We start from the raw sequence: 23,020 nt of genomic DNA, 5'->3' as shown, positions 1-23,020 counted from the left end.
TCCTGCTTGCAAATAAAATTGTAAGTAATAGAAGATTGGTCAGAGAAAAAGCGACACCTGTGATTACTACTTTATTTTCATTAGCTTTGGTGATGAAACTCGTGGGAATGGAACCTGTCAGCTGAACGTTGGTGTAGGACTATGGAGGACAGATCTTATACAGTAAATCACATGTCTAAGAATCATGCTTTCCTTACAGTTCCTGACCAACATGACCTCATCTTTCTCCATCCACTTCAGTAGCCATTTCTTTGTCCCCAGTTCTTATGACATAAAAAATACCTAATATTCCTTCCTTTATGCGTGATTTTCACAGCTGGATCTTCATGTGGTGATTGTTGTTAAAGCATTTAACTGCAGACAATGTTTGGTTTACATTTTCTCTTTCCCAGTCCTTTTCAACAGATCTCTGTAAACACTGGAGCTATTGGCATCACAGACTTAGTTCTGAGGCAAATTTTAAACGTGAACTTGAAATGCATTGTCAAATACAAAATACACAAATACACAACTGGTATGAGGAACACTAAGCAAGCTGTTGAAGACAGGTATGTTGCTGTTCATCAAACCTCCTTCCATTACGACTAATCAGGAATACACCACATGTTCCCAGCTCCCCCACAGCAGCACTGTTTGTAGTCCTTGAGGTTTCCATCTGGGTGGGCAGGAATCCCACCTACACACTGCACCTGCCTCTCAGCCCCGCTGTACAGCAGCACAGCCTCACTCTGGCATGTGCATTCAGGAAGATGGGGCTGCCTCTCTTCAACACTGTTCCAGCAAGTAGAATGAAATGTAAAACATCAGCACTGAAATCCCTCCTTCCTTTGAGGTTCTGTTGTAACTTGTCAAGTTTCAGTTAAAAAATGACAAACATGACATTCTACAAACTCTGCTGGATTTGGGTGTTTATTACAAGAAGAGTCTTACACAGGAGATGCTTTACTTTGTCTGCTGCAAATCCATTACTGAGAGCATCAAAAATGCAATGTAGATGCCTACACATGCACTTCAGAAAAGCTTAACAGCCTACTTTCTTTCTTAAAGAGGCCAAGCAGGCTCAAGTATCTGCAACCAAAAAGGGAGTTCTTTACAAAGCCTGTTGTTCTAATGAGAGTAGATGAATAATGGTTATTTCCACATGACACCAGTTACTGACCAGTCTGACTTCTTCAAAACCTATGGCTGACTCAACACAGGGCAGACAAGACTCTCATCCCCCATTTAAAAGAGTGCCAAGAGTCACTACATAAAAAACACAAGAAGTTTGCCTACTACTTTCTGGCTAGGATTTACACCACCTTTAAATTGATACATGCTTAAAATGATGCATATTTAACTCACAGCCTGGTGGCTTTGTCTAGAAGTGCAAAGCCAAAAGACAACTTGCAGATTTTCCTTGGACAAAATATGCCAGAAAATTGAGGGCTTATATCCAGATTCCCTGCAAACAGCACAAATTTCAGATTGGAGGCCAGCAAAAAGATTTAGATGCAAAGGACTTCAAGAGATGAGTTGTCATTTCTCAGGCAGGGGGAGTGCAGCAGCAGCAAATCTCACAGGTGTCCATGGATGGTGAAATAACAGACAAGCTATTTTAAAGCATGTCACCACTCAGGTACTAGTCAGCCAGGATACTGCTTGCCCCAGCTCATCTCTGTAGCATGTAAATAAAGAGCATGCTTTAAGTTCACTTTAGAAACACAAACACAGCCCAGACAGACCTTTAAAGAACGAGTGCCTTTGCCATTACAGTATCCATCTATTTTGAAGAAATGAGAACAAAACTCAATGTTTTTTCTGTTTTAGATACTCTATTGCTCCACAACATTTTGTCTCTACTACGAAGACTGTTGAATTACGAATTATACAAGATTTGCATGAATGGAACTTATTAAAAAACAAACCAAGTCCTCTGATAACTGCACAAGAATGACTGGTATGATGTTCACAGCTTTGTCTCTAGACTACTGGCAAGCTTCAGACACTTGCTTCATCAGATTCTGTTTTAGCTCACTGATAGTCACAGAAAAAGCAGAGAAAGCACTGTAAATACCATTTTACAAATAGTTTTACTTTGCCTCTTGTGAAATGCATACTTATTAATCTGGCAAAATTTCCTGCTGGGATTTTATGCCAACTGTAGCTCCAAATTCTCTCATGAATTAATTCCGCTTTAAACATGTAAAACTCAAAAGCTGCTTCAGTCAACTTTAAGTATCCCATAAACCTCCCAAACTTTAAATATAAAATGTATTAGAAAGGACCTTTTTAAACAGAGAAGCATCAATTTCAACGTAAGCATGAAATTTTAATACAGTGAATGGTGCTCTTGAACTAGTAGATAACCACAAGCTGTTCTCTCTAATGGCAACTCTGTAGTTTTCCACCTCTGGGAGGAACAGAAGATACTTTGGTGGTAAGAGAAGAAAACATTTCAGAGGAAGAGTCACCACCAAGAGCATACCTGAGCCTCCTTTGAAACAATCTTCATTGTAGCCAGCTCCTCCTAGTACACTAATGCTTGGCTCTTATTAGTTATGAGAAGCCTCATTTTTATGCCACAGCCACTGTTCAAAAGACAACCTGGTACTCATCCAGCATAGCCAGCTGATCTGTCCCACACTTTAGTAATCTGCAAGGAACAACTTATGCTTAGAGGTGATACTTGAAATCCTCATACCAAATACTACATTTTGGAAAGGATACACATTAACTGTAATTATTTGGTATTTGTATGACTATGGAAAGATATGGAGTCATTTTGGGTCTTGTTAAATTGCAGGCTTAGACACTGAAAAGCAGCTTCCAGCAATGAATGTTTCCATATGCCAGTTAATAAGCTTTTGAGTATTTTGCCCATTATCCCCTTATTCATCTCCAGTGGGGTCAGCAACACAGCCATTTGAATTGTGTCTACAGTGATTCTGCTCAGATTCAAGCACAATGCAAGATTTTGGGGAGCCTCTTTAAAGCCTTTATCTTCCTGAGAAAGGAATGCTGACAATCATGTAACTGAAGACACTATTAAGATACTCCATCTTATGTAATCCAGCATTTAAGCAAAAACCCTTCACCTTTGAGAATCACCCATTCCCAAGCCCACTAGATTCACTGCTAAACTACCCAAGAAGCTGCATGCAGTCTTCACAGGATGAAAAACACTGAGACATGTGTTTCAGGAGGCTAAAAGAAAGAAAAGGGTTTCATTCTTTGATAGAAAATCATGGTTTGCCAAGCAAAAAATATTCTGGGAAAGGTTTAGAGTTAAGCCCACAGCTGAGGCACAAGTTATGGCAGCAGCAGCTTCAGAAGCTCCTGCCTTTCCTGCAGCCATGGATTCAAGTGACCAGTCCACCTCCTTGCATAAACAACCTGCAGCTGAATTTGCAGCCGAACTATTTATAAACACTATAAAAGTCAGGAGCTCTCAACTGGTCAAACCAATGTGATGTGTGTCCAAGTAGTGAAGGACCAATTAACAAAGAAGCAAAAATTCAGCTAGAGTTGTGCAGTTTTATTTGAACAAAACCCAGTGTTGATATTTTTAATAAAGTCTACATCACACTAAATGCATGTGCATTTGTAAGAAGATATCTAGTTGTAAAGAAGGTGCAGGATAATATGTACAATCATAGTTAAGTTAAAAAAAATTCACATTTTACATTGATTTACTTGACAGTCCTATGGTTTCATGGTATATAGATGGTAACCAAAAGAGGTAATAAAAAAACCCCAAACAGAAAGAACACACAAGGAATTTCAGCTGGAGGACTGCATAATGCACTCATTTTTCAAATAAACTAGTTCACAAAACTTTTATTTGTCATAAATCAAATTTTTGGATATAATTTTCAGAATTATTAGAATGAACATGTTTAATGAATATACTGATGACGTAACCGTTTTTCCAATGGCGCCATTTCCTTCCATAAAAATCTGTACTTTATGCTGTCGTCTGCTCTTCAGCTTTTGCAAACTGGAATAATTACACAGGATGTTTTTCAATACATGGTAAAAAATATGAAACAGCAAGGGAGATATACTCAAAAGACACTTTGAAGCTTTTCAGTCCACTTTCACAACACTATAAATCTTACTTACAAACCAGAAGCAGGCAAAAAATCCAATAGTCCCTAAAATGAGAAAGTGAAAATGGTTAGTTTGTATTTCAGTTTGCTCCCAGAGAAAAATTTAATAAGTTCTTCCCAGAAGGACAGAATATAACATTGTAATCCAGCTAACTATCCAGAATAACAGCACTTGTTAAATATAACAACACACATTCATCCCTAGGGTAAGCTATTGATTTAGATGAAGAATGACTTTTAGCACTAGGCTGCTTGATGTATATTTAAACCACTGAAGGTGATGCTACTATCAACACTAGCAGGCACACAAGCACTACTTAAGAAACTGACTTTCATACACAAGGTCCTAGGTTTTTTCGGTCTACAATAGTTCACAACCACCTATGAATTATGACACAAAACAAGGCCTTGGAAAAGTCACCTGTCCCAGTTTTCTGCTCATTGTGCTCCAATTACACTCAAGAATAGGGAGCTTCTTACCCTCTCTATTCTGCTACTTCCTTTGCTAAAGGAATGCTTGAGCATTTGGGCACAAGAATCACTAGCAGTGACACAAACCAAAACACATAACATCGTGTAACTTGTATTCAAGCTGCAGATTTTCTTGTCACAGGTCACTACAGATAATAAAACCAAACTGCTTTCGGCAACTGAGCTAATTAACGAAGAAACACAAAAGGTGTTAATTACAGAGACAGCATTTCAAGTGCTAAAAAAAAGCCCCAGAGCCACAGCTGATGGGAAACTGGGAGAAGGTACCACCAGCACACACTTGCCCTGTTCTCATTTATCTTCCTGGGAGTACTGCTGGTTTGGGCAGCAGACCTGTGGTCTGGTTAGTACAGCCTTCCTTGATTTCTTAGCAATCCAGACCTCTCAACTACCTCTGGATGGATTTTGGGCCATATGTTAAGTCCTGTGTCTCCAGTTAGCACACTGCAGAGTCCACACCAATTTTCTACTTTTAAGTTGAAGAACAAGTCTGTAATTTTCACCCCACAGCCACTAGTATGAGGCAACTGCAAAGACATTGTCCAACACATTCATGTTTAAATTAAGAACTTAATAGGACAGGAGACATTGAGTCCCACATAGTGAAGTCTTCAGCCTGTAAAAGAGGTGATGCCTTGTTCCTCATGTACCCCCATCACCTAGAGCTAAACCACCACACAGATGTTAAGCCCTACCACCTAAAAGAGGGGAATGCCTCCATTACAGCTGAATTCACTCCCAAAGACACAGCTACATGACAGCCCTGTGACAGCCCTTACCAGCTACAATGCAAGCACCTGCAAGATCATGCACGCAGCTCTCCCAGTTTTGCATTCATCCTTTTCTGTTTGTACAGCACATGTTTAACATCAGCTCCAATTTTTCCGCTATTTCACTGTGACCAGTTTACTAACTAGGAGGTTCTTTATTAGGCATTTCTCCACATTCATTGCACTTCTGGCTCTCACACCACATCTACACAGTTGGAAAGTGAGGAACCTGTCTTTGGATGCTTATTATCTATATGCCAATCCTTGCACTCTTTGTGCTACCATGTATATTTGCAGTTAAAGGCTTTTTGACAGCCTACTATTATATGCTACAGATTACCCTTTCCCTCCAAGTTTGCAGTTATCATCCTCTGAAACAGTAGGAGACAGCAGATTTACTGCTGTGGATAGGAGATCAGACACCAACCATAGAAGGAATTTAATTCCTTAGCAGGCTTGACATCACTAAGTCTTCACAGTTTATGGTCAATTCTCAGTCCTTCCTACTGTGTCCAATACTCAAACATCAGCACTGTTACTCTAAGCCTTACTCTCATGGTTTTTTCCCAATGGTTCTCAGCATCTGCCTTCTAGTTGTTTTTATAATATAGCTCACTTGGAGCTTTTTAATGGCTTTGCAAGCAATGTTTCTTCCAAATGCTTAGCAGATGAGATATCTTAAAAATATATCTGGTGTTCTAGAACAAAACCAATATAACAAAAATATACAACTTTTAATACAAGAATGAGATTTTCCATGCAATTTTCTGAGCATGCCATAACTTGATATGGGAACATACTCTAAATCCACAGCATTTTTCTCCAGTCCTTGTCACTCTGAACCTTTCTGATACACCAGCTCTCTATACAACATGGTCTCATTCATAGCAGAGTCTGAAGACTTCACTGTGTGAACAAGCATTTTATCCATAAACAGATTTTCACAGGTTTCAGTAACATGGATTTTCAAGTTCCCTCCTAAAAAAAAGTCTGTTCAGCAAATCAAAGACCAAGAACCCCCTGTTCCTTTTTTAAACTTTATCAGAAGTTTTGCCAGTGTACTGGAAGTAGAGTAAGACTTTTTTTTTTTTTTTAAACACAAGCAGTAAGTAGTAATGTTTGTCAGACATCAGATTTGAACCATGAACTTATAAACTCAGGAGAGAAGACCAAAATACACCTTCCCTGGCCAGCAGTTTCCTTCTGCTGTTACTTTCACAATGCTTTAATCCTACATGGATAATTAGGTCTCACCAGTAATGAAATTTCTTCTTTCCTTTCATGAATAAATTTGTATTACAAATTCTAGGTATGGTTAGCTCTATGGACCAGAAACTTCAAATTGTTTAAAGGTGCTGGCAGAATCACAACTAGGTTGAAAATATGCCTCAAAATTCCAATTGCAGATTTAGAAATGAAAATTAATCACAGCAAATGGTACTGCAGAAAAAGGCTTAACTGATTTTTGAAGAATGTAAGCAGTACAGTGCCTGGTTCCACTGAAATTCACTGTTTTTTCCACCTCAGCCCAGGGGGTGCTTGTGAGTCCATTAACTGTTAAGAGGTCCACAAAAAGGTAATTCAGTCAGAAAGCTTCTAATTTTCTGTACAGGAGTAAATATCCCAACCAGAAAGGGATATGCAAATGAGTACTAATTGGGAAAAAATAACTCTGAACTATTTTGGCATTTTGAAAATTCTAACTAGAATTTGTTTTCTACATTTTAGCCCATTTCACAGGATTGCCAATTGTTCCAAATTTTAGCAGTTTATACAGGAAAACATCAACATACTAGATCTTTAGGGCAGTGCTGACTAGTTGAACAGGTTCCCCAATTTCCCTTTTAACTACTTTGACTAAGGCCAATCTTAAAATACAGAGAAATGTACTATCAGTGTCCTACAACTGTAGCTCTACCCAGTAAAATTGCCATTAGCTGCAGTAGTGAAAATACAACCTTGCCATCTCAAGTAGTGTGGCTTGGAATGTATTTTCTCGAACAGCATACTCGCTCTTCAATCTAGAGCACTTTTCTATGCATGTCTCACACCAAAACTAGTACCATCTCTTACTTAATATGTGCCACTTATTAGAATACCAGGACTATTTAGGCAAACTTTACATAACACCACACAAAGATCTTGCTTATATTTGCTTCTTTCACAACACATTCAAATTGAACCCAAAGTTTTGAAGCACTGTCAATAAGGAGCATCTCTCTTCATCTCTTCAGCTTACTGCTTTACTGACAGACACCAGTGAACACATAGTGACAGAAAACATATTCAGTTGTTTTTTTTAAAGCCATTCAAAAAATTCTAACAGTAAGTGTTTAGAAAAACAAACCACCAACAAAAGAAACAAAACCACAAAACCCAAAACTCCCAAACAAACCAAAAACTCCACTAGTTCAAACAGTTGAAACCTCTAAAATTACTTTCTGATTGGTCTGAACTCCTTTCCATTGTAAGGTTTTACAGCTTTCACATGCACATCTCAAACAACACGGCACAAAGACAACAAGCCTGACACCAGTTCCTCCAATGAGCCTGTGAAATCTGTTTGTTGTTCTAATCTAATATTACAAATTAGTTTCATGGCTAATGCTTACTTTAACCAATCCTAATCACTACCAGCTTAAATTAAATGAAAAAGCATCTGAACAACATACATTTAAGAATTTGCTTTTGCGAGGTAGATCTTTATTTTTTCCCAAGTGGCATTTTAAGATTCTGCCTTTCTAACTAAGTCCTACTAGTCTGGGAAACTGATGCCATCCTAGCGAATTGCAGCCCACTGTACATCACTGACCACCCTAAGGAGGTACAGGTTAAAGACTGTTTCTGTGGGAGATTTAAAATTCAAGAACCCAGCTGAGATGCAGTCTCAAGTAATTCCTCTAGCCAAGAAGCAAAACATATCCAATAGATCTGCTTATAGTTACTAGGGAGACACTGACACCTCAGATCTTTCTATCCTCCAGTTTCTATACTGAAATACTGGTCTGCAATACACACTACAACTTAGCAACAGTTTTCTTATACACAGAAAGAAGATCATGAGCTAGCACCTAAGCAGGGTTACAGGAAAGTTATTAGTAAACCAGTTTAAGTTCAAAATTAAAAACAAGGATTATTACACAGAATAATGCCAAAATACAGTAAGAAGACTGTTCTGCTCTATTCATTTCTTCTAGCTTTATTCTTTAATGAAGAGAAAAGAATTCAAAGCACGATTAGGTTGTAAGAAAGCAAACAGAAAAGCACTCTGCACTTGGCTGATACTTCTCATGTACCTTAAAAGCTCTCTGTATCATACTGGTTTCAATCACTGCACAGTGGTGGGTGCTTCAGAATCTCGGATTCTAAACACAATCTACCCAGAAGATCAAAACTCAATTTCGAAAATGGCATTAACTCACAAGTGAAAATGATGTTCAAAAATAGAGGTCACCATATAGCAACACGCTTTGACTATGTTCAGCATGTTTTTATCTCCTAGCACAGAATGCATGTAATCATGCAGCTATCCCCATTCAACCACACTTACTATTTCCTGAAAGATTAGCTGCACTTTGATCATTAAAATAAAGTTATCTTGTTTGGCTGTGCACATTAATTGTTAGATTTCAGCAGTCAGACTGTATTACTGTCATTGTTGCCATACGAGCATTCAGTTCCTAGGTACTTACTCTTTCTGATCCCTTTTGTAAGGTCCACAGTAAAACCTCATAACACCAGGCAGGAGGTATTAACACTGCCCTTTTTACTTCTGTCAAAGTTGCTGAGACCAAATATGCAAGAACAGAGAAAACCAAAATACCTAGTGCTAACTTAAGAGGAACAGATCAAGGTCCCATTTTAGGAACATCCAGTCGACAAGAACACTATTATTGTGTACAAAGTGTAAAGCTACATTAGTAAATTCCTTCACCTCCATAAACTTGTGAAGGACTGAACCATTATTTTCCAAAGCAAGTGCTATTAAGGAATATTTTACACCTAACTTGTCTTGAGTCATCTATCTGGAATAGCTTACACTTCAGCCCAAAAAAATCCATTCTCAAACTAAACATTGGAAATAAACAAATCACAGTGTTTTCACATTAGCAAGGATTCATTACACACTCCATGGATCTTCTCCCTTTTATTCTGTTCACTTTTAAAAAAACAAGAACTGACCACGTAGCAACAGCTTTCTTCATGAACTACAAACACAGCACAGCCATCACTACTGTGTTTCTATGAAAAAAAAAAAGACATTGCAAAAGTAACAGCAGCACAGTTTATTACTGTACTTCTGGGGCCTCACTGGCCCCTACATCAAGAACTCCAGGATCAGCACATCTGAAGCTTTTAATACCGTTTCAGCAGCTGCCACGACATTTTCAATTATCGTTTTGTATTTGAAAGGGATATTTTTTTAATTCCACCAATTTGCATCTTGTAAGTGAAATTGAAATTGGCAGAATAGCAACTAACCTATGCTAAAACCCAGGCACACATTAACATATTGCTTTAGTTTAAAAGTAGTTAAAATATTTTACACTATAGTTTGTTTTGGTATGAGTTTTTAAAATATATATATATTATAGAGGACATCTGGAGCTTATCTGTTTTGCCAGGATTTAAGTAGGATTTTAACTGGCAATATGTCAACTTCTATGTTTGCCTTCCCATAATTAAAAAGTAAAATAAATAAATCTTCCCTTTTTATTCCAATTTCATTTCAGAACTTTGTTTCTTTTGAAGAGACACAGATGTAAATAACAAAGAATAAAAATCTAGCAGTAAGTGCCAGATAATGTTATTAAACATAATTTCTACAGAGTACTTGTTTTATTCAAACCCATACAGCAATTTTCTTCATTGTTTTACTATGAACAGTGCTTTTGTTGCCTTTCAACCAGTATTAGCAGCAATAAAGATGAAAGAGGTTCTTCTCACTGCTGAACTGACAAACCTGAAGTCTGATGCTTAGATTTACTTTCATTAGTTATTTTAGCCATTCTAACTGCATGAAGGGAGTTAAATGATGCATTTCATAAAGCCAACACCAAGGAATTATGACAGGTTTCAATAACCAGGTAAAAGATGTTAAGTAACAAAATCCAAACCATTGTGCCATCTACAGAGATCTATTACAATTATAAGGAAGGAATCTAAAGGTTGTTTTCTGGAACAACCCATTTCACATCAACTAGCATTTCTCCAGTTCTACCTCTGCAGTACTTCATGGTGCTAAGCACAATGATACTTGAAAGAGCTGACTTCATGAGTTACAACCACATGCACAAGAGCATCAGTATGATGAACACTAATACAAAATGCTCCTGGCTATTTTTAAGGGCCACTACCCTTCAAAGAGCTTCTAATTTCATCTAACACATGCTAAATCTGGCACAGATTTCACATCAAATCAACCTCGAAATTACAGTTTGAGCCAAGTTTCTATGAATATTAGCATAATTCTGTAGAAGATACTTAGTCTGCATGAGTAACATCAGAAACATTGGACTACTAAAAGTGAAGAGGTATTTCAAATAGCTTTCTCCAGGTAAGGTACATTCCTGCCCAAAGTGGTGCTCACTGAGCAGGTAAGACCACCTCTAATAGCACTAAAACTCTCTACTGTCAGCGTTGGCTTCTTTCCCCAGCACCAGCCTGCTTCACTTGCTAATAATGAAAGCTGAAAATACCTTTTATTTTCCATATGCAGAGTGCAGTATGTCTAACTATAGAGCATCTAGAACCAATTATGAAATCCAGAATCAAGTTAAACACCCCTGATATCAAAGTGAACACAAGAACAGCACTTTGAAAATATAATGGTTTGAACTCACTGCTAATATAATATGCAATAAAGTAAAATCAATTATACTATAAAGAAATGCAATTTCAAAGTCAGGAAAAAAATCTTAAAGAGTATCTTAACTGTGATGTGTGGTGTCACAAACCATAAAAGTAACACTGCCTAACGAGTCATGAATTGTATTTAATGTTTCAGATAGCCTAAATTATACCCTAAAGTTTCTCACTTAAAAAGTGGAACCCTCCACACTCATTTAAGGTTGAACATTGTACTTACCTGTGAAAAGGAAAAAAATCAAGACCATGATCATTGTGTAACCGAAGTACAAAATGGTGCTAGCAGTTCCTGTTATCTGGAGTTTAGAGAAGAAGTAATGAACTGCATAGATAAAGAGATAAACTGCTGTAAAGCTGCTCGTCAGGAACGATCGCCACCACCAATGATAATCCTGAAAGAAATGATAAACCACATCATGAGAGACACAGTGCAGAAACCAAAATATAAATAAGCTGGCTAAAAAGTAACACTGTCTTCTGAAATACACTTCTTCAAAACATATCTCAAAGAAAAAATGCAACATAGCACGTATCTACTTTTTCCCTCCTCTCTCTGTCAGCTCTATTGCTTCCATTATGAACATGAAATTAAGATCCAGGCTGTTTATTTTTGTTTATCTGCTGCAAACAGTGGATTTTGAAGCAAAAGGTGCATTTCAGGAGAATGGCCAAGACAAGCACATCTAACATCTTCCAGCTAAAAGTGCTATTACACAAAAACTATTTTTTTACCTCTGCACACAGATGGAAGTAGCACAGCAAAACTGTAGCCTCAGAGCATGTAATTAGAAGAATTATAAAAACTAGGAACAGGAAACCAAACATGTAATACATCTGATGAGACCTAAAACAAATAAAAACAAGAGTCATTTTTTATTGAAGTTTTCTGAGATAATTTACACTGTTACCCAGCCAGCTGCTTAGCTAATTAAAAAAAACCCACAAAACCCAAACCCACACCACTGGGATAACTTTGTCTATACCACTATTGGCTGATTCATAAGAGACTTTTCTTCCATCTGAACATAATCTGTAAATAAAACCACTGCTTTAGAGAGCAATGCTTAAAGTCCTCAATTATACTTCCCTTGAAACAACCTTCAATCAGCTTTGGCAGAGAACAGTTACAGGCAGTTTCCATAAACTTCAGGTCTCCTTTAGCTTTCTTGACACTTGCATCACTTGTACCTTCCCTGGTTCAGTACTCACTTCTTCTCTCCTACTGCAGCTAAATTTTCCAGGTGTCCCTGCATCTTCTCACAACATCCAACCACATGCTCCTCCAATCAAAGCCTATTGTCAGAGCAAGTCTGACTCCAATCCAAAGGCTAACCAAACACAAAACCACTCAAAAAAAAAAATGCTTCTTTACTTTGATCTGATGTCTTTCAGATAAGTGAAGCAACCAAATCAATTTTGAGTGATGATGACAATTACTGCAGTGTAAGATTTGAGAGAGAGCTGGAAGCAGCACATTCCCCCTCCATGCTTGCCATCTGTAGGATAAATAACTAGGAACAGTTTGGGAATTCAGTAATCTCAACTACAAAAGCCCAGAGTTTGTTTAACAGTTGATTACATTTTCCAGTACAGCTATATTATATGGTTCCTACTTTTTTTGAGACTAATGTCAAAGGATAACATATTGAAAGTATTCGCATTTAAGAACCAAATTAGAAAACTGTTCTGTAAGAAATCTCAATAAAAACAGAGGACACCTTAGACATTTGGCACCTGCAGGTTAATAATTTCCATTTTGAAACAAGTTATTAAACATTTCACATTTACATTGTGAAAGTTACAGAAGAATGCACTGGTTTGATTTTCCATGCACCTGTTTGACTAGGTTTTGACAAGACTTAGGAGTGGTATAGATGTTTCACAGGGGGTTGAGTCTTTGTTTTGCAGAACATGGAATCCCAAGCTCTTGACCTGAATCTGATTTAACAGCTGAACCTGCTATACTGCATTAGCTTCATAAATTATAACAGTTCCACACAGATTAGGCTCCACCTAACCACAACAGCATGAAACCACGTTTATGCTGTTCAGAGCCAGAGAGGTAAGACAAGGCAAGAGGACTCTAATTTCACACTTTGCAGTTGTCAGTAAGAACAGTTTTAAGCACGGGAGTAAATATGCAGACTCCAGAAATTCCATGAAAGTCTGCAAGATCAAAAGTTTTATAAAATAGTTTATCCTTTGTATTCATTGGTTTGGGATGCTCAAACTCACTGTGTTTGTTATCAAACCAGTATAACAACAAAAAAATTATACTCACCAAATGCTATTCAGAATGAAAAAAAGTTGAATAAAAATACAGCCAAAGGGCAGGATACCACCCATTATGATACCAGGCAATGGCTTTGTGAAGAAGGACTGTTCTGGAATTTGGCGAGGAATCTGGTTTGTACGAACTGGATGTTCAATAGGCTTCAAAGTAAATAAAGAGGAATTGTTACATCATAACCAAGATTGTTTTTCCCTAATATTACCATCTAAATATATGATAAATAGAACATAACTTTATTTTAAACTATAAGCCATCATAAGTTACCAAACCAATAAAACTACAAACTACATGATTTAGGTATTCCAACTATTGCTCACTAAACAAATCAGAACAAATGGAAAGAAATCTGCTTGGTGCTAAATAAAAAAATAAGCCAGTTGTCTGGTATTATCTTAAACTAGTAAAATACGATCTGAGCTACTTCTGAAGTACCACTTCAAAAATGAAACTGCTGAGGTATTACTGGAAGCAGGAAGACAAGCCATCCAAGAACACTATGAAATTCTGATTCTAGTGAATGGAGACGAAAAAAAAGTTGAGTGTGACATTGTTAAGTGTATACTTGGTTTCAAAATCATGATGAAGTAAAACATCATGTTACAGTCACAGGGCCATAGATGTTTCATTCTTATCAGTTCTTGTATGGTTAGGGATTCAATGGCTCAATTGCATATTTCAAAACTGTATTGAAAGAGCCCTACCTTCTCTTTGAAGCCAAAATATGCACCAACAAACGTTAGTGGGACTGAAATTCCAAACCACATTGCTAGGATAGCAACCAAAGTGCCAAAAGGGATTGCAGCTGAGGATCCTTTCACCCACAAAATGAGATTCATAATGAAAAAATCAGCAAAAACAATACTGAAAAAAAAATATCAGAAAAGAGTATAAGTCAGTATTAAAAAAAAACAAGCAACATAAACAAGTACAAAGTGTGCACAGAAAAATGTAGCTTCTTGCAATCTTTCATTCCTTAACAATCTTAGTTACTTTCAGAAATAGTGCAGTTAATGGGAAAATGCTTGCAACCTCCAATGCTTCTAATGCAAGTATTTATAGTAAAGTTACTATTTAAATAAAGACACTGCTCATAAAACCAAAAAAATAAAGATTCTACTGTAAAAATTTACACAAAGAATGCAAAATGAGAAAACAAATAAATCCCCCTCTTAACAGAATCACCTTTACTATCATTACCAGACATTTAATTCCTTTATAATCAGTAAACTCCCTCTGAAAAAAAAACCCACAGGGACAGCAAAAGCTCTGATTTGGTAAGGCACATAGCACTCTCACAAACATACACCCTGCTGCAGCCCTCTTTAAAGAAGGCTCTTCCCTACAACAAGAATCTTTGTATTAACACCTCATGCAGTTATGCAGTTTAAGTAGCCCACACCTTTGGAGAATTTTAATAAAGACTGCATCAGCCATGACATGTCTCCAGACCTTCCATCTTCAGTTAAGTGCATCTGCCTCGTTTTGTAAACATCCTAGGAAAACACTAGAAAACAACTCCCAAACATATGAAGATTTCAAATATCCAAAAAAACTCCAAAACATACTGCAAGGGAACCCCATAAAAAGCCTGCCTGAATTGCTATTATTAATGGATTCAGAGATGCATCATAGAGAATTCAGCCTCACAAAGGGCACCTGAGAAGTGCATCGTCTGGGTTTTGTTAAAGAAGTGTTCCCGAGTCAGAATTTAAACTGCTCTATAGTGAACAAGCATCCTCCGCTGTATTTAAGAAGGAAGGAGGGAGGAACAGAGCAATAGGCAGGCTCCTTTCTTCCTAGGAGATGTCTTACACTTGCCAAAACTGTTTGGAGGAATAGACTTGTTACATAAGCACACACCCAAGCGACCCCTGCTGTAAGCATCTTGTTGAACAAAAAATAAAAATAAAATCCATTTTAGAAGTCTATCTAAACTTTATCATCTGCCAAGCTCATAACACAAATCTCACTTACCCCCTCCAAAGTTAGAAAAAAACCCAACACTGCAAATATGAGCTTCATTAGTCTACTGAGACTATAATGGCCTTAGGCTGTTTATGATATTATGTAAATTCACTGAACTAGCATGGTGTAATCAAGACATCTGTTCCTATTCCACCATTCCCAATCATTTTACTTCCTCTGTGAAACTTAATTTATTTGGGAGTTTAAATGATCAGCATGATCTTTCTTTCACTGATAAATATTTTCTTCTCTCTCAAGATAGTATCTGAATGACAGCAGGGAGACTGAAGCACATTTTATTTAGAAATGAGATTTCCTCATAGAACACCCAGTTGTTATCAAATGCTCTACATTTAATTTGATGACATTCTGCTTTACTCAAAACCAAGTCATGTTTTATTTACTCTGAGCTTTTTTGGGAAGAATACCTGAAGAAATTATTTATAACCTCAGCTTTTGCCAAGGACATTGTAAAGGGACAGCTTTATGTATCCAAAGTTGCAACCAAGAAATACAGAAGACTTGCAGAAGAATCACAGAATTGCTTGAATCTAGAGATCATCTAGTCAAACTTTCCCACTGAAGTAGGATAACCTAGAGCACTTCACACAGGACTGTATCCAGGTGGGTTTTGAATATCTCCAGAGAAGGAGACTCCATAACCTCCCTGGACAGCCTGTTCCAGTGCTGTCACCCTCACTGTAAAGTTTTGCCTTGTATTTAAATGGAACTTCCTATTTTCCAATAAATTAGTTTCTGCTCCCTTTCTTCACTGACCTAATTCTCTCAAAAGGTCTTGAGAGCTTTAAGAAAACAAAAGATAGGAGAGCTCTCACCCTTCCCAAGCACAACAGTATTTGCCATGGTACGATACACACTGCAGCCATATCTGAAACTGGACACTATCTATACTTATGTATGAAAATTATAACCAGTTTAAGAGAATGTCTGCATCATTCTCAACCAAAAGCATACTAAACTTCTTTTACTGTTTAGGATACTAGCATATAGCTATTTACTTAAAAAAAAAATATTTCTTAAGTCCTTTTCAATAACATAGTTACAAAAAACACTGATACCATGACTAAGTAATAAGAGGTTCTGCCTAAAAGACTGTCCCTCCCTATTTACAGAAAAGTACTACAGTCAATCCAAAGTTACCACAAAACCACGTATGTCTTGACAAAGTGACTTTACCTATTAACAGTTAATAGAGAATTACCTGGAACATAATGAGTTAAGTGGTACCTAATTGAAATTACCCCATCACCATGCCTGATGTTTTGGTGCAGTGATTACCAAAGGCTGTGACTTACCTCACAAGAGTCACATCATTCCACCTACCCCCTCAGCTGATAACAGAACAAGATGCTAATAAACTGTGTCCTAGAGCACAAGGCTCTGGCTCCTCAGAATTCATTTTTCGTTATATTCACAGATAGGCAACATACAAAAGGAACAGCAACTGGCAGAACAAAGACAATACTCACACAAGCATCGCAACAATTCATTTCTCCCCCACGCTGTTCTCACCTCAGATTCATATATACTTAATAATAAAGACCAAGGGGAAATAATACTAACCCAGGGCAAAGCAGAGCTGTAAGCAAAACATTTGTCTTCCACTTCTCACCTCTAAATGCTGTGGGGAAAAGGAAAAACAATTTCAGTTTCAGAACTTTTTCCAACCATTTTGCAGAACAACAAAGCAGATTTGTTGTCTGAGACACCAGCTCCAGTCCAAGGTTTACACTAAGCCCAGGAAATCTGAATTTAACCTGCTGTGCCAAACTAAACAAACACATACACTTACTCTTGTACATTCTAGCAGACACATAGCCAGCTGGAGTTCCCAGTAAGACCCATAATACAACTGCACAGGTCATCAAAGCACCACGGTTGGCAGGAGAAAGAAAACCAAGGCAAGCTAGGACTAAAAAGAAAAAGTTTTAGACATTTGTGGATACACATCAAAATTCCCCTGTAAAACATATCACTGTACAGGTTTATCCCTTCCACTACAAGATACTGAAATGAAGACCATGTGTATAAGCTCCTATATATATCCCCCTGACTTGGCCATACGCCTAATGTCACTGTTTCATTGATAATGAAGTATTATTTCCACATCATCTTTTAAATAGATAGCTTCTCACAGCGAGAAGACTGATAAATGAAATTCCACACAGAGGTGAACAATGAACCTGAACAAAATTTCAGCTTGAAGACTGCTTCCAAAATCCTACAGTACTCCTATAAATATAGGATGTGTAGGTATTGACCATGTATGTAACAAGGGAGGTTTAACATGAGACATAAAAGACATCTAAGCACAGTAGGTCTGGAGAAGCCAAAACCTTTGACAGAGTTAAGGGGGAGGAGGGTTTGTAGGCTGGAAATGTTTTGTTTTTTAAGTAGAAATAAGTGTTAAGATAGAACATCTTAGACATATGAATCACTTCCTTGAAATTCCACACCACCGGGATCAATAACACTTTACTCTAGAATGTGCTATCTTGAAAATAAGCTTCTTCCACAAAATAAAGCTGCCTGCATCTGAACTAATTGTCCAGCCCAGAGACACTCTCAGAAGAGGAGTTGTCTGTGATCTCCAGTGGTAAATTTTGGTTTTGAAATAAAAAAGGAATTCTCCCTCAAATTCTTTCTGTACTACACTAGTTGCATAGGAAGCTATTGTAGCTAAGTAAGTTAAAAAGAGTTTGGATCAATACTGAAAGACAAGCTCATCAAGAAAATTCTATTTATCTTACAGCATCATGTAACAAACAGAAAAAAAAGCAGCTCCTCTATGAAAGACAAGAGAAATCTGAATAAATCCTGGAAAGCAGAATTTTAAGAGTTTTTTTCTTTTGTAACACATACCAGTATACTTCCCAATTCTACTATACAGTAAGAAAAGGTATGGTGATATACTTTACAGGTAATGTATAATAAAACACCAACTTGTGACAGGTTTCATCATCACACATGTATGTCGTTATTTATGGCTCCCATATCTCAACCTTCTGCCAGAACTATTGCACACACACACAAACACTTTCTTGCTCTTCTTTCTGCATGTCTGCTGTGTCAAACGTATTAGCTAGAAAGTGTTCTGAGAACATTAAAGCTTTGATTACATGTCCTTGAACTTGCATTACTGGATCTTTGGATAATTTATACTATGACAATCTGTATTTGTTTTTAAAAAGAAACTTGTTACAAGGAAGCTTCATTTGTGCAATCATGAAGAATTTGAATGTTTTGAATGACACCACTCACAGCAGAGTCACTGAAGCTACCCAGAACCACCCTATGGTTGCTGTTAGGAAACAGTATTAGTATTGTATTTTACTAAAGGAAGGACAATTTCCAAAAGCAGTCTTCTATCATTTGATTATCTTTCTTAGACTATTACACTACAAACACATCACCTTAATAAAGTTACTTACATAAAGTAATAAATGTCATAATGAAAATTTGCGTTCCCTGGCCCAGAAAGACAGACAGCAACATTCCCTTCCTTGGAGGTCTGAACACATCTCCATGAACCAGCTTCCAGCCAAATTCCTCTTGGGCATCTTCCTGTAGAAAATCAGCAATGTCTTTAGCAAATATACATAATGCAGTAGTGAATTAATACAAACAAGATGAAAAATACATATTTAAAGTTTGATTAACTTCCTGTTTAGATCCAAAGGCAGACTAATTGCATCTGATTCATCACTCATTGATTTTATAACCCCCTAATGGTTCAGTGAAAGAAGAAGGCAGGATTTATCACAAAAATCCTCATCTCTTAGAGCAAGAAAAAACAATCTAATTAGCCAAACCATATAACATCATTCTACATTTAAACAAAACCAAAGCATTCCATTTAATTTAACTTGGATTATAGCATTTCAATCTAGTTCAAGCATTTATCTTTTTGTGCTTCCATTACAAAGCACATAATCTCAATGAAAATACTGGAAATGGTTTTAAATGGGTCCCTGTACTCCAGAAGAAAGTCTGCTCCCTAGAATCACTAGGGGCAAGTACCAACACTATTTGTCCCATTGCCAGAGATGGATGGATGGATGGATGGATGGATGGATGGATGTCACAGCAGGGCTTCTCAGTCCAGTGCCTCTACTGAACCACTGCTAAAGAATAAAGCTTTTCTAGAAATTTACTCAAACCAAACACGTCCCCTCACCTAAAAAAACCCAACAAAACAAACATATATCCACAAATAACCAACCCCTCAAGACCACCACTCTCTTCCTCACAAAGTTAAAAGCTACAGGTTTCATTCAAGCTGCAAGTATTGAGTTTAATTCAATGGACTGCTTACCCCTAGAATTAAAGGACACAAATATAGGGCAAGAAAGAATACAGACCAAGTTGGCAAATAACAAAAAGCATCTTAACTTGTGACAGATAACGTAATTTTTTTTTTCCTGGAAGATTAGCTTTGTATTCCCCATACTGATACCTCTGCCTGCATTTCCTGGCTAGAAATTACTCTCAGAAGTCAGATACACTAAAGCAAAAATTAAAAATTAAACACAAGGCAACACTTTGCTTAAAAAACCCAGCAACTTATGCCTGCAAAGAAAATTATACCAGGTTCCTAGGTAGAATTCCAACACAAATGTTCTTCCAGTAAAGACAGGTCAGTTTAGTTAAAGAAGCATAAAGACCCACACTTTCCTGTAAGTCATGGCAATTAGCTGAAGTTCAGATAATGAGAGAGTTGTCAAAGTAAGAGCGGTCAGACTTTTCCCAGGCATTTGTAACTACGGAATGAAAGACTTCCAGAAGTTACAACTTGAGGCAAGTATTTATGTGTTTGCAAAACGGTGAACACTAAGCAGAAATAAATGCTTAGTACCTCAGTTCCTGGCAGAACAAGGAAAATATTGTACTTATTTGGAATAGCTAGTATCATTTCTTATCAACACCTAATTTGAAAAATGTACTCAAAAGACACCCTCTGGTTTTAATACAAACTTTAAAACATACAGCTATGTGGTAAATATCCTGGTTTATGAAAAACAAAGAGAAAGCAAGCTTGGCAGACTGAGACTCCTGATTTATTCTGTATCGAGCTACAGGCCAGAGCATTCATCCCCTAGTTGGATTTTTAATATAACTCTTCAAGTACAGGCCAATTAGTTATGAGTCAGTGCTAACCTTTACTGTTCAAAGATGAGGATAAGAATTATACAATTAATCCTAGTAGGAAGCTACCCTTTATAGTTAAAAAAAAAAATTAATGGAGAAAACCTTAAAAGACGCTCTTGAATCTTGGGAAATGTTTGAAAACACTGTAAGCTTTTTAAAAGAACAGTAATCCTCACCTTATCTATTAATTTAGCCTAGTTCTCAGAATATCCTAACAAAAGATTTAAGTCCCTTACACTCAAGTAGTCATGGTCAAAGAGATTTTAAAAAAAGAGGATAAGAGTTTTACCTCTCACTGTTGAAAATACATTGACTTCATTATCTTCAGTTCAGGAATCTTTTCTTACTCACAAGACCCTAACTAGTCTGATTTTTTCTAAATACTCCATTAATGTAGGACTCACTACATCACACTAGAAGCCAGGTGCTATTAGCTGAACATTAGATGTCCACACTAAGACTGAAAACACTGGCTTGTGCCTCCTTCTCTTTCCAAGTAGAATCACCAGCATTATCTAAGTGTGAGATATTAATTTGCTTAATTGCAGCTTCCTCAGCTCAGGTCCCCTTTTGCACAATTATTTCACGTTTTTAAATCCCTTAAACTAGCAAGAAAATTTAAACAGTGTGTATTTTGAAAGTCACACCTAACCCTGCTGTTGTCCATAAAAACTAAACAAGCTTCTGCAAGTCTTGCTCTTTATCACATTAAGAATGACCAACACAGTATAAAAAATTGAATTTAATTGAGAGATCAAACATGAGCTCCAAAAAAACGATCAGTTAAAGGATGTGGAAAAATTATTCCACTTTAATTACTGTCTGGATTTGCATTAACAAAAGATATTTAATATCAAAAACACAAAGAAGAACAAAAGTACTTTCAGATGTTTTAGTTTCAACATGAAACATTTTTGTGCATTTTAAAGTATTTCTTTATCCACATAGACAGCAACAGTGTAAATTTAAACCTTTGAAGTATCTGACATTATTTCTCATCTTTGGCTTGCAGATACCACTTTTACTAATGAGAAAGGCTCAGTAAAAATTACTCTTTCACTCACAATCAACTGGTCAAGTCTTTTTAACTAACAATGAGTTATATTCTCTCAGTGATCACCAGGAGAACTGTATTTTAAAAAATACAATCATTTACAGACACACCAAGTTGTTCTAACGCAGCCCGAGATCATAAGCTGTGTTGCACATGAACTGTAATATTACAGTCTCCTAACTGGAAACAAAGTGTATTATTCCACCACACTCTCTAGCCATAGACAACAAGCAATATCAATCTGTATTAATCTATGTTAATCTGAGTATCTCCCATAACATTTAGTAAGGCAATTACTGTTCCTCACCCTAACTTCTCTCCATTATTAGACATAAGCTTAATTTTTTTATCCTTTTTGCAATAGTCAGATTTATTTTTTTTTAATGCTTTGCTTTATGAAGTTGCACAGCATCATATTTCTCATGAAATTTGGACCTCAAACTTCAGAAGTTGTGTTAGCACAATTTCTTTCTGGACAAGCTACTACAAACTAGTATAAAGAAATGCCACCTTGGAACTGGAAAAATTACAACTGAGATTCCCAATGCAGCTTCACTACAATGGGGACAACACTTGTCTACAGCAGTTTTAAATTTGGTCTCCTGAAGAGGGAAAAAAATAGTTATCAATAAAAGTACCTGTTCGCTTCACAAGTTTGGCTGTTCAGACTATAAAATCCATTTTTAGACAAATGTTTACTACCAATGTCTCTGCAAATAGACAGTGCAGGTCCTTTGCTAAGGCCACACAACATGATTTAAATCAGAGCTGTGCTTTCAAGGAATATTACATATAAACACAGGCTGAGGGACACAGAATCACTCTGTTGATGCTGAAAGGGGCCTCTCTAGAGGTTATTTTCTCCAAACCCTCTGCTGAAGCAAGGCCACCTAAAGCTGGTTACCCAGGACCATGTGCAGATGGCTTCTGAATATCTCCAAAGATGAAGACTCCATAAATAACAGACTGGCTGCTTAGGTCAGTGTCATACCACCTACATGTCCAGACTGACTAGCTAATGCAACCATAGGACTCTGGAGGAATTGCCACATCTATATGATGAACCAACTCCAGGACACTTTTCAATGCCCATGCTACATCTTGTGGCTGTTGGCATATCATGAAAGTATTAATAAACAGAAGCTTTCCTTGTCTGAGACCTCGGAACAAGAGGACTTACGTTTCAGATACAAGTTTGTTCACTACAAAAAAGTTTCTGTGAATCACTTCTAAAACTTGAAGTCTGTCTTTAATATTAGAAGTTCATCAAATGATGCTAGAAAAGTAAGATTTTCACATCTGTCTATGTATTCCTGCT

At 37.0% G+C, this 23,020-nt stretch overlaps 2 protein-coding genes across 2 annotated transcripts in view; both read right to left on the bottom strand.

The window, feature by feature from the left end:
• ZIC3 (Zic family member 3) overlaps window positions 1-2,494 on the bottom strand; it is a 126,046-nt gene extending 123,552 nt beyond the window's left edge. The window contains 1 exon segment of the mRNA XM_009997249.1: window positions 2,468-2,494. Within this exon segment, the coding sequence (XP_009995551.1) occupies window positions 2,468-2,494 (27 nt within the window).
• Window positions 2,495-3,504: 1,010 nt separating this feature from the next.
• The window catches only part of LOC104388386 (transmembrane 9 superfamily member 2-like), a 36,703-nt gene continuing 17,187 nt past the window's right edge, over window positions 3,505-23,020 (bottom strand). The window contains exons 11-18 of the mRNA XM_009997248.1: window positions 18,932-19,064; window positions 17,293-17,412; window positions 17,064-17,121; window positions 14,216-14,375; window positions 13,503-13,654; window positions 11,954-12,065; window positions 11,442-11,613; window positions 3,505-4,136 (exon numbers count right to left, since the gene is read on the bottom strand). Of these exons, the coding sequence (XP_009995550.1) occupies window positions 4,069-4,136; window positions 11,442-11,613; window positions 11,954-12,065; window positions 13,503-13,654; window positions 14,216-14,375; window positions 17,064-17,121; window positions 17,293-17,412; window positions 18,932-19,064 (975 nt within the window). The 3' untranslated portion in view covers window positions 3,505-4,068. The remainder of the gene's footprint in view (window positions 4,137-11,441; window positions 11,614-11,953; window positions 12,066-13,502; window positions 13,655-14,215; window positions 14,376-17,063; window positions 17,122-17,292; window positions 17,413-18,931; window positions 19,065-23,020) is intronic.

The sequence above is a fragment of the Chaetura pelagica genome, unplaced genomic scaffold (genome assembly GCF_000747805.2).
Source record: "Chaetura pelagica isolate M959 unplaced genomic scaffold, ChaPel_1.0 scaffold344, whole genome shotgun sequence".
Lineage (NCBI taxonomy): Eukaryota > Metazoa > Chordata > Aves > Apodiformes > Apodidae > Chaetura > Chaetura pelagica.
This window is presented reverse-complemented; position numbering and strand designations above follow the sequence as displayed.